Source organism: Camarhynchus parvulus, chromosome 1, assembly GCF_901933205.1.
Source record: "Camarhynchus parvulus chromosome 1, STF_HiC, whole genome shotgun sequence".
In the NCBI taxonomy this organism is placed as follows: Eukaryota; Metazoa; Chordata; class Aves; order Passeriformes; family Thraupidae; genus Camarhynchus; species Camarhynchus parvulus.
The window spans coordinates 72,267,532-72,280,301 of NC_044571.1; the positions used below are offsets into that span (position 1 = coordinate 72,267,532).

Below are 12,770 nucleotides of genomic sequence, written 5' to 3' on the forward strand. Positions count from 1 at the left end.
GGCATGGGGATAGCACCCAAAGGGCCCTGGGATTGTCACTGACTATAACCCAGCACAGATCTGTTGGAGGAACATGTTGGTGTAGGCTTGACACAGCTTCTGCCTGGAAAGCTCTTTTTAATAGTCACTGCTTTCTTAATTTTGTTAACAGCATGAGATTTCAACTGTATCCCTTTAGTTCCTCATGACTCTTCCTTCCCAGCTCCTTTCAACTCCCAGTACAACTCCTTTATCTCCAAATAGTTTAGCAAGAGGAAATGTTTCCCATTATATATTTGCATGCAAGAGATGACTTGGTTAATATGATGCATACATAGGTGCAACCACTGAATCATCCTATTCTCGTTGAATCTGATTCAGGACGTGAATTTCAGACCTTGGCAAACTGCTGGATCAGTCACGTAGTCAACAATTTGAATATTGACAAAAAACCCAAGAGAATGTACTTTATTCCAATTAAATTAAAGCAATGCAAAAGATGGGAACCCAGCCCAATTTCCATGGAGGAATCATTCTCACATACTGCCTGCTTCCCCACCATCCCCTTTGAGTTCCTGTCACTGAGTCCAACGATTCACACCAGAAATCATCACACTTCCCACCCACATCTTCACCTTCTCTTTGTGAAGTGTGCAGAATCAGATCTCTTCCTGTTGTTGGCATCCAGCCTCTTCTCAGTCTTCACTGGCACTACCCTTTGTATTTAGCAGCTTTTATGGATGTCCATAGAAGCTCTATCATTCCAGCTTTTAGCAATTTCTCTCCCCAGCCTCCAGTATTTGCCACTGATATCTCTCATTGTCTTCTCCCCACCCTTATCTATGAATAAGTAAATGAATGCGGGTTTCTTCTATTCTCTATGTTCTCCAAGAGAAAGAGAAGGACAGAACCTCCTCAGATAAGCATCAAAAATTAAAAGTGTTCCCAGCAAACCTGAGAAGTTTGCCTGAACTCTAATAGTGCATTCACAGACATGGAATATGCATGGCAAAGGGTCGGAATTGGTCAAACGTAAGGCCTGCCCCTAGCTCTGGCTGTGCCCTACACCCTCTTCTTTGGGGAGAGATTAATTCGGAGAGACAGTGGAAAGCACCTTCCCAGATGCAAAGAAAATCACAAAGTTCCTTTACAGACCCTGCTCTGCTTGTTCCTGGCCTTAAGGTGCATCTTTGTGACCCTCTCTGTGAAAAGGTATCACTCGCATGAAACTCCCCACTCTATCACAAACTTTTTTTTTTCTTTTTTTGCAACGGGTAGGAAATTGGGGTCCTACCCACCGACTGTCTCACCCGTGAGGGGGTTTGAGCCTTTGTGCACAAGCAGGGCCAGAGGCTGTGGAGCTGAGGGCCCTGGAGACCCTGAGCGCTGCAAGGCGAGCTCGGCCAGCCAGGTGCCCCCCTGAGGGGACAGGCGGTGGCCCTGTGAAGGTGTCTCTGGAGCTGCAGGGCTTGGACAAAAGACCCGAGAAGTTGAGGGAAGATTACTTTATCTATTCTAATTAGGGAGGAAAGGCAAAGAGCTACTACAAAGAAAATTCTGGTTGCCACAGGGATCGGGCTACAAAGGATCGCGCAGCCATTGACACTCTAAAATGTGTCACTTAAGTGTTGTGTTAAAGCGTCTTTTTTACAGCTGGACTAAATGATGAAGCCTGTTTAACTTCCTTGTTATCCAGCCCAGCCAAGAGAAAAGGCAGAACCCACGCTGCTTTATGAAATAAATTTGTAAGATGATTTTGAGGAACTTCTGGAAGACAACTCTTACTCGGAGAAGCAAAGCAGGTGCTGTGTCCCTCTCCAGAAGTCTCCTGAATTATTTGAACTGGGCAGCAAACATAAAAGAAGGTTGATGTCTTCTGTGCTGGCTTCTTTTGTCAGGGGTCTCAAGCTTTGTGTGGAGGAGAAACCTTTGGAGACTGTGATGATCATGGTGTTGATGCCATGGCCAGAGAACTGAGAGTCACCTGTGGCAACACAGAGACAAACCAGCATCCTTGCAGCCCTTACATCGAGCTGAGTTCTCACAGCATGCAGAGTGCTGTTTTCACACTCTCAATCCCTGATCCTCCTCCTACAGCATAAACCACAGCAGTATTTTTATCACATTCACATTTTACTGTTAAAAAACTGAAAGATGACAAAGTGACAAAGTATTTATGTCAAACAATACAAGTTTGTTCTTTGTAAATAAAATGTTCCCTGAAAATGACACATGAGCCCATTACATCTGTGTGGGGAGGCAGGGGCAGAGTTGTACCCAACATGGTGGCTCTGTTAGCTTTAAGAATTTAATGTTGTGTAATAGACATGGGAGCTATGGCTTTATGGATTTGAGCTCCTACAACCATGTAGTTGCATGAGCCAGACCTTGCCAACAGCATGTCAGGCACTTTTCTATAAAATAAAAGGCTTATTTTTTAAAAGGCTGGGAGGGCAATTAAAGTGCATGTAATAAAAATGACTGGGTATGTATTCCAGACACTAATATACATGTAAACATATTGAAGGAGACAAAATTATTTGCTCAAGGGCTAAGCAAGTAAAGTATTTTTGGTCATATAATGACTAAAATGTGTGTTTGAATAGCAGAGCAAACTGGTTACACATGCTGAGTTGAACTGGGAAGGTGCTTTTATTGCTGATGTTAGTGCAAAAATGCCAGGTTTGACATGCTTAATCCAGCCTCAAAGAAATGAAAACTATTTCCAGAGTGTGATCTGAGTCTCTAGCTGCATTTCCAGTTGATAAAATGACAGTTGTGCATGACAAGTAGTGAGTAAGCTGATTAGTGTTGAAAGAGCCCCATTTGAAGCAAAAGTGGTGAATAAGGAGGTTGCTACACTTATGAATCAGTAAAAATCAGTCTTTGTGAATTGTAAAAGTGGTGCTTTGTGGTAGCCAAAACTAAACCTGACCATGAGGAACAGCAGATCTTATCCAGTGTAACAGGATAATAAAATTGCAAGTGAACCTGGGCATCTGCTGATGCAAACTAATACATAGTGTGAAAATTAGTTCAAAATACACCTATTCAAGTGTATGGGTGTATGTGTACCCCAGGAGGTACTGTTCTAATTTCTAACAATGCTTGGGAAAGAATCTATGAAAAAATCAACTTATTGCTATAATGTGTCTGAAAAATGAAAACAAGTAAACAAGAATTACCAGAAAATGATGGCAAATGCCACAGGAAGCATTGCTCTGTGAATTTATAAACTGTGCAGGTACTTGGACTGCTCTTGTGAAAATGACACACATCACAAGTTGTGATGAGAATCATAAAGATATATAACAGCTCCTGCATGGCGCTTCAACAAATGAGGCCTTTCAGCACAGAATAAAAAAGATGGAGAGAGGATATGACAGAAGCTTATGCTCTCAGAAGTTTATACTCTTAAAGGAGATGATCAGGAAAAGATAATTAGCTATTACTCCCAGTGATGAGGACTCAGGAATGTCCCATGAAATTATATTAGAGCAAGTTTTTAGGAAATGAGAGTTTTTTCTCTTTCACCACACATAATTAAGCTACTGAGTTAATTACTCCAGGATTATGTGGATTTATATATATATATATATATATGGCATAAATATTAAATATTTATATAAGCCATATAGAGGTGACATCAAAACATAGTTAGGCAAAGAAGAGAGTGAAACAAGTGCTATTAAGAATGTGAAAATTATAGATCCAGACAGAGCCTCTGGAGGTGCCTGGGGGCTGTTGAAAGCAGAGATGAAGACACAGTCTTTAGAAAGCCATAGGGCATTACTGGGAGATGATGCCAAGATTTCTGCCATCCTGAGATAAGCTAAAACCCGTTTCTGAGTTGAGGAAGTGACAACAGTATTTATTTTCCTATTTTTATGAAGCTTTTATTTCCGCATTACTTTACAACCCACAAGAAACAACGTTTAATATACAAATGAACACTTCATAGCATTCACCAGCTTCAATGCTACTCCTAGCTTACAGATGAACCCTTAAAAATTCCAGAGTTGTTAAAACTTGTCTCTTGCACCCCTGCCAATGAGACAGGTGTTAAGAAAAGTGTATGCAACAAGCCTGTAACCCTGGATTTATGCTCTGTCAGAATTCCTTGCTAGGATTTCCCTCTCCTTCCCAAATAAAGCTTTACATACATGAGCAAGCAAACAAAAATCAAGGAAACTAAAAGTAGTACTCAGCTTTAACTCAGAATTTATTTGATTGTAAATGAAAAACACTGTGGCAGTACTGAGCAACAACATGAGCTGTGAATTTCTTCCAAGCATTTACAATTACTATTTATCAAACCTGGGTATCATTTCATAGAACATAGTTAAATATTTGAGGTATTTATTTTGAGATTATTTAAAGATCTTAGATTTCAGTGAAGCTTTCAATACTCTCACAGTGCCTTTCTGAACAAAATGTCCATCTCACAGCAGGATAAACATGTCATGCAAACATGGTGAGCAACTGGCTCATGGGTTGGGCACAAAGGGTTCCAGTGAATGGGGTGACATCAGACTGGTGACCTGTCACTACTGGGGTTCCACAGGGCTCCCTCTCAGGCCCTGTGCTCTTCAACATCTTCATAAATTACTTGGATGCAAGATTCAAAGATATACTAAGTTCACCAATGACACTAAATTGGGATGAGCTGTCGACTTGCCTGAGGGCAGAGAGGCTGTGCAGAGACCTGGACAAATGAGAGGGCTGGGAAATCACCAACCAGATGAAGCTCAAGAAGGGAAAGTTTTGGATTCTGCACCTGGGATGGGGCAACCCTGGGTGTACGGGCAGACTGGGGAATGAGATGCTGGAGCACATTGCCACAGAAAAGGACCTGGGGGTCCTGGTCTGTGGCAAGTTGAACGTGAACCAGCAGTGCCCTGGCAGCCAGGAGGGCCAACCCTGTCCTGGGGGCATCAGGCACAGCATGGCCAGCTGGGCAAGGGAGGGGATTGTCCTGCTCTGCTCTGCTCTGCTCTGGGGCGGCCTCACCTCCAGGGCTGGGGGCAGTTCTGGGTGCCACAACATAAAAAAGACATTAAACTATGGGAGAGGGTCCAAAGGAGGGCAACAAGGATGTGAAGGGCCTTGAGGGGAAACCATATGAGGAGTGGCTGAGGTCACTGGATGCATTCAGCTTGGATGAGACTGAGGAGAGACCCCATTGCAGTCTGCAGCTTCCTTGTGAGGGGAGAAGGAGGGACAGACATTGACCAGTGACCTTTGATGACCAGTGACAGGACCCAGGAATGGCCTCAGGTTGTATCAGGGGAGGTTTAGGCTGGACATTAGTAAAAGGTTTTTCACCCAGAGGGTGACTGGATACTGGAACAGGTTTACCAGAGAAATGGTCACAGCAGCAGCCTGACAGAGTTCAAGAAGTGTTTGGACAATGTTCTTAGGCACATGGTGTGACTCTTGGGGTGTCCTGTGCAGGGCCAGGAGTTGGACTCAGTGATCCTTGTGTGGGTCCCTTCCAACTTAGAATATCCTATGAAATCCAACTTAACTTTCTAAACCTCTGACAGCAAAGCCAAATTAATTTGTAATTTTGCAGATACACACATAATTCGAGTTTCTAGTAATTGTTACCTATACAAATTACTAGATCAAATTTAAATATTATTTAAGTCCCTACTGATGAAAGCATTTCTACTCCCAGACACGTCACAAAACCAGACTCAGCACTAGGTGTAATATACAGAGCTTTACTTCAAGATACAAACACAGCATTTTCAGCAACACTTTTTATACTCAGACAAATTTTTATTATTTTTCCTACACATCCTTTTTAACACAGCATCCATTTCTGGTAGGAATTTTTGTCAGTGTTTTGAAAAGTCAAGACTCTTTACTAAGTTGTAATGAAGCATCATTTAATAGAAGTCATGCTTGTTTGGATGCTTTCGGTGAAGTGCAGACTGTGTGAGGCTACCCTGAGGCCGGGAGAAACACTGGGTATACTTTACATGTTACAAGCAAAGCCCAAGGTAAGGGCTTCTAGTGCTGATACAAGTAATTCATACATGGATGGCTTGGACTTTGTCCACAAAACCTTTCCTTAAAGATGAGGCTTAAAGAGTACTATAATAAGAAGAAACTTTTTTTTTTTTTAATTGTGAACACCAGAGCTCAATCACCAGACAAATAACATCTAGTGACAGATCTTCACATGGCAGCTCTGATTTAAGTCACCCTTTATACTTCCTGCTAGATGACTTTCTCTCACAAAACCAACGTTAATCCTCACTCCCTCTGCGCAGCAGCAGTAAAATCAAGGCTGCGCACCCCAGTGAGGAATTCTTTTTCAAAGAAAAAGCAAGATCTTACTTCTATCCTGCCTTTAGCTGTCTGATGCCCTTGTTATCCCTACATCTGGCTACCGAGAATTTTTAATTATCAATTCATTAGCTAGTTTACCTACTCGTCATCCAAACTCAGGCCTTCTAAGAAGGTCTCTCAGGTTTCTCTCTGTAGCCCTGCCTCACCCCAGAGAAAAATCTATGGGAGCTGTGTTTTATCTGAACGTTGTCCCAACTTTCTCAAGGTGACGATTTTCTCCGGCTGCCACGGCTCAGGGGCAGTTTCGGAGTGTCCCGCGGGACTGATTCCCCTCCGGGACGTGTTTTCTGCCAACACTTGGGAACCAATCCGGGCGCCGGGCCCTATTTGCAGGGTACCGGGCGCGCTCCGCCCGATGCGCGCCCGGTGCTCACGGACGTGCCGGGCGAACCTGAGGGCGCTCCCGCTGGGGCACCATCCCCTGTCCCGCTCTGCCCGCAGCACCTCCCGCCCCAAGGGCACGGCAGAGCCCAGTGCCGCTGCCCGTGGCTCAGCCCGGCGGCTCAGCCCTCACAGCCCAGCTCGGCCCGGCCCCGCCCTGGGTTCCCACCGCCGCCTCCGCGAGCGGCCGGAGGAGTGGGGGCGGGCGGGGGCGGGTTAAAAGCGGCTGCAGGTGAACGGGGAGGGACCTTAAAGCTCGGGGTCGGACGGGGTAGGGCAGCCCGCTCCGCAGGCGCCAGCGGACCTTGGAGCAGCGCGGCGCGCCTGTCGCGTCCCGTGTGTCCTGCCCAGCCGTGCCAGGTGAGGGTCCGGAGCGGTTTCCTTGTGTCCTGCCCAGCCGTGCCAGCGGAGGGTGCGGAGCGGCTCCCGCGTGTCGCAGCGGTGGGATCGGGACCGAGGTTGGGGTTTGGCTGTGCGCCCCCCCGAGCGGGTGGCGGGTGCTGGAGTGGGGCTCGGGTCGGGGCCGTCCCGGCGGGTCTGGGGCAGCCACGCCACAGCCCCGACCCCGGGCAAGCCGTGCTTGGGCGGGGGCTGTCAGCCCGGGGACCGGCGGGGCAGGGGCCGGGGGCGGTGACTGTGGCTGGCCGGCACCTTCGGACCGCGCAGCCCGTCCCGAGAGGAGCCCTCGGAGCTCCGAGCCAAAGCCGGCGTTTGCCGAGGGTGCCCGCTGACAGGAGCGGACGGCAATCCTGCCGCTTCCCTCCGCTGAAGCCGCGCGGGAACTCGGCGGGATAAAGGTCGGCGCGGAGGGAGGGAGGGGCTGGGATCCAGCTACTAACCCAGAGTGGGGATTTGGAGTGTTTTCAATAACGGTGTCTTGGTTGGCAAGTTGGGGGTCCGGATAGATTGGCTCCCTAAGAACCTACTGCAGTGTTTCGGTAGTGGCAGATAAGAGGGAGAAGAGTTTTTTGCTCCCCTCAAAACTTGCAGCCTTGCTTTGGAACTGCTGTGTGAGATGGCACTTGGGAGCCCAGGCTGTTCAGCTCAGCGATATGCACTTCCCAGACTTTCCTTCAGTTCTGATTAGCTTCTTGTAAAGGTTTAATTTACTTGATTTTATTGACTGTGCAACAGATATGAGGCAATTCTTAACAGAATAATGCAGCTATCTCATCATAGCCTGTAGGTTAGCTCAGTGTAAAATGTTGCATAAAATGGTGCCAGTTTCAGCAGAGTCAAAGCATGAGAAGTCTCAGGAATTCCAGTCATCTTCTCAAAGTTGTTTTCTTTTCTGCCTTACCCAATTTTACCTTTCCGCATCACAGTAAATCTGACCTCTCCCTCTTGCCTCCAGGCTTGTCCGTACAAGCTAGGCCCTCGTACCAAGGGTATGTGTTGGGGCACGTTTTGTCCCTTTGGTTGGGATGAAACTGCACCAGGGTAAAAATTTTTTTTTGCCCCCCTCTCTGCTGTGTGAGAATGAGAGATTTTTGTAGACTTTGGCCTGTGTTGCGTTGCAAGGTACCATGCTCTCTCCACAGCACACAGCCAGCACCAAGAGGAGATGGAGCTATTATCCATGGCCCATGTGGCTCCCCCAGTCTAGCCTTGAGACATGATGGACCAGCTATGCAGGTTCCCAGGTCGGGTTTCAAAGTGTTTTGTCCAATTCAGTGATAGTTTCCAAATGGCTGCAATCAGTGAAAGCTGAGCCCTGAGACTGAGGTCTGAACTTCAGCAAAACTTACTTTCAAAAGGGGCAAAGAGTGGATTTTAGTTTTTAAGAGTTGGAGGAAAGCTGAAATCAAACTTCTCTGATGTCTGACTTTCTGTATTCTGCTGGAGTGTGATAGCATCTGGAAAATCAACATAAACTCTTCAGATGAGGGCTTTTTATTCTCAACTCTGTGACTCTGCTTGCCTCCTTTTTTGGATGACAGAGCAGAGCTTGCCCTTCCACATTCGTTGCTCTATCTGCCTTTGCCTGATGGTTTGTGCTATATAAGCATGCAGCCCTGACAGAGCTGGCTTGAGGCTTCTCACCACTGTTGGCAAATTCAGATATTGTACTTTTGAGATTAAGGGCCTTGTCTGAGCTGGAACAGAAAGCCTTGGAGGCCTGCTGGAGGTGTCTGTGTGGAGCAAGGACTTCTGCTGAAAAAGGCCAAGTAGTACTTACCTCTGGGACAAGGAAAGCACCTCAGCCTTCTAGGGCTATGGTGTTGGTAAAGAAATCCTGTAAAAATGCTAGAGAAGACTCTAGTTTGTCTAGATGTGGCTTAACTCATGCAGTGATAGTAATTTCTCTTGCTTTGGGAAGTACACTGAAAGGCAAAATACTAACCAGAGTCCACCACAGAAAGGGCAGGAGAACATGGAGGATGTATAGAGGAACTGTATTAAGATGAACGAATTTCCTGCCCAAAGCCTTGTTGAGTAATACACTGAGGTATGCTTGTCCCATCATAAACTGATGGAAAGAGAGTTTAATAAGTTGTTTGAATCCATAAACATATGGGTGACCTAAATGAAAGTGACTTACACTTATGGCTCTGGAGAGACTGTTAGTAAGTTCTCTTTTTCACAGGTTTGGAGTTGATTTTTCACAGTTTGAAAAGTGACCATTCTGTGTATTGTCATCTTGCAGGTAAAAGGACACAGAAGAGAAGATGGACTGGGGAACTCTGCAGGGTGTTTTGGGAGGTGTAAATAAGCACTCCACCAGTATTGGGAAGATATGGCTCACAGTCCTCTTCATCTTCCGTATCATGATCCTAGTTGTGGCTGCAGAGAGAGTCTGGGGAGATGAACAACAAGATTTTGTCTGCAACACGCTTCAGCCTGGCTGCAAAAATGTTTGCTATGATCACTTTTTCCCCATCTCTCACATCAGACTCTGGGCCCTGCAGCTGATCTTTGTCTCCACACCTGCGCTGCTGGTGGCCATGCATGTGGCTTACACCAGGCATGAGAAGAAAAGGCGGTTCAGAAACGGTGAGAAAATTGATATTGAAGAGCTAAAAAAGCAAAGGCTTCACATTCGGGGCCCCTTGTGGTGGACATACACCAGCAGCATCTTCTTCAGGATCATCTTTGAGGCTGTCTTCATGTATGTGTTCTATTACATGTACGATGGCTTCCAGATGCCCCGCCTGGTGAAGTGCGACGCTTGGCCCTGCCCCAACACTGTGGATTGTTTTGTGTCTCGGCCCACTGAGAAAACCACATTTACTATTTTCATGCTTGCAGTATCTGGGATCTGCATGATGTTGAATCTGGCTGAGTTGTGCTACCTAGTGATAAAAGTTTGCACGAAAGAATCTGGGAAAGCAGCAGTTTTGAAATAAGTCCCTGGGTTCAGGATTTACTGGCTCCCCATTTCCCTTCAACTTTCTTAGGTGTAAGAAAACAATAAATAATATTTTCATACTCAAGGAAAAGGATAAAAAAAGAATGTTCTGTTGTATTTTAAAACTGATAGCCTCCCCAGGAAGCTGGTGCTAAGGCAGGTTTTAAAGATCATAAGCTAATTCAGTATTCCTGCATCCACAATTAGAGAGAGCCGCCTTCTGGCACCAGCTTCTCCAAGTATGCCTATTGTTGGGACAGCTAACTCTTCAAACACTGGGAATGCAAAGGACCAGAGAAGGCTCTAGTGCGCAGAGGAGATCCAGGAGTTACAAACACACTGTGTTGGCTCAGAGGCAAAACAGTATCAAAGGTCTTTGGTGAAAAGGGAGGTAAAGGATTTTTTTGGTGCACATCACAGATTTTGAGGAGGAAGAAGACAGGGAGGTGATTGTGTTTATACTAGGTGTCCTCTCTAAGTAATCTGGAGGGCAGTAATCTGTGTAGGAACACAGATACTATGGCAGTGCATGCTCTCAGCTTTGCATCAAAGTATCTGATTTTTTCTTCTCATCTTGCCTGCACTGAGAAGCATTTCCTTAAGGGTTGGGGGTGGACAGTATCAACTGCCTGTGAATGCCATTAGGTCAATGCTGCCTCCCCATAGTCACAAAGACTACAGCAGTGGGAGGAATGAAGTTCATTTTTCATTCTCTTGATCAGATGAAAAAAGGGGTTGTCACATCTGGGAGGATGGAGGCAGTGCAACAACTTCTCTTGTTGTCTCGCAGTATGTTGTGAAGAATCTCATTACAGTAGACTTCATCTGATAAAGAGATGTTTTACCACCTGAATGTGCCTCACTCAGCTGTATACTCTTAAAGCTTTTTTTTCGAATAAAAACCAAGAAAAAGTGCCTTTTTTTTTTGTTCTGCTGGTTATCCAAAAGAAGTGCTGCAACTTACAGCATGATATCCTGTGCTCCTTCAATTGTTCCTTTTTTTCTATCTACCCTGCACAGCTCTTCTTCATAAAACCTTCTCCCTATCTGAGGTGCCATTCAAATGAGTTGAGCAAACCACTCCCAGTCTCTCTGACATTCCACACAGTGAGATTAAATCACCATTACTTTTCTTAAAGTTGGCCTAGCAGGAATTACAGATAGTTTGAAGAGCTAAAATAGTGAAGGGACCCAATCACAAAAGAGGAGGAGCTTGATATTTTTCTTAAAGTTCACACTGCTGTGCTGTAAATTGTGTATTAGTAATTTGAAATACTAGATGAGTTAGTCTGGTCTTGTCTCAAAAGGTGTTTTATACCTGTAATGGGCAGCATGTGGCACTTAGGGCAACACAGTTGATCTCCCAAGTGCCTACCCATTGAACCCACTTCTAGAAAGCTGTTTCTCCTCCTTAGCTGTAATAACTGGCTGTTCTCAAATGAATGAGCACTAGCTCAGCTTCTCTGTTTGCATTATCTTTTACTGTACATTTAAATTTGTCACTGTTGGAGTAAACAAAGCTGCGTGAATTAAGACCCATGACCCTTCACTGTGCACTGAAAGTGGAGCATAAATAGGCTTGCCTTGCTTGTGAGCTACATCCACCGTTACAACTTGACTGCAGATGGAAATCCGTCATCTAAGAGGAAAGCAAGAAAACCATAAAAACACCATCCTCAGAACCATGAAAAAAATTTAGAAGGTCATTCATAATGAACTGGACTGGAAACCTGGACTGTGAAAACATCCTTAATTCAACTCCAAAGAACACACTTTGGCCCATACGAGGTTTGTGCTTGATAGAGTTCCTGCATTATTCCATGTACATGTACAAAGAGAGCAAACTAGTCCCAGTGCTCTAGTATTACATTTCTTTTGTAACAAGATTTTTCCCCCTGAATTATAATTAAAGCACTTTTGTGGTGTCTGTTTTCTGCATTACTTATACATGCTGTATGTTACCTGATGTGTCTAATAAAAATCTGTTTACCATAGTGGATATGCACTAATGAGATACTCAATAGCCAAGGTCTAGTGTAAGGATTTTAGCCTTCTGCTGCAGTTTGGTGTTTCCATTGGTTATACTGCCTGTTACCCTGAAATCTCCACTTGAAATCAAATGTGCTGCTTAAGACAGCCTTGCAGCTGGAAAAGGCCAGTGATAAACTTAACCAGCTCCATAGGGAAAGAGTTTGTTTTCACCACCTACCTTTGAATTTAGCTGGAACTTGGAATGAAACACACCAAAACTGTTAACACTAACACTATGAAGTTATCTTCAACTAGCAGTCTGGCAACAAGATTATCAGACAGCAAAAAAAGATAGAACTGGGGAAAGTGTTTGGATGTAGCCAAGAGAGGGCTTTGATCCAGAACTGCAGCATCAGGTCATGATAGCTCTGAGATCTGTGTATATTTAATTTGAATAGCTGCTTTGTGAAAAAAATCAGATACTTTATAGGAACATGGGAATTGCACCTATTTCTACATGTGCTACATTGCATAGCTGACCTTCTACAAATGGATTTCATGCAGATTAAAATACATTGCTGTGTTGAAATTGTGTGTTCTTCCCTGAAATGCATTAGTAGTGTCTGCATTTGGTACTTAGTTTCTAGGCTTTCCTCAGAATAAAGATTGCAAAGCATGTTGAAAACTTAAGCAGCAAATCTGAGGTCATGACTGCAAAAGCAGCTGATTC

General features: G+C 44.9%; 1 protein-coding gene across 1 annotated transcript; it reads left to right on the forward strand.

Moving 5' to 3' along the window:
• The first annotated feature begins 6,956 nt into the window (after positions 1–6,956).
• On the forward strand, positions 6,957–12,036 carry LOC115903726 (gap junction beta-2 protein-like). Its single transcript, XM_030948383.1, has 2 exons — positions 6,957–7,080; positions 9,368–12,036. Exon 2 carries the CDS (start codon positions 9,390–9,392, stop codon positions 10,065–10,067), a length of 678 nt encoding a protein of 225 aa, XP_030804243.1. The 5' UTR covers positions 6,957–7,080; positions 9,368–9,389; the 3' UTR covers positions 10,068–12,036.
• Positions 12,037–12,770: the final 734 nt, after the last annotated feature.

Coding starts and splice junctions, on each gene's coding strand:
- LOC115903726 (XM_030948383.1), top strand. CDS start 9,390: ATGGACTGGGGAACTCTGCAGGGTGTTTTGGGAGGTGTAAATAAGCAC.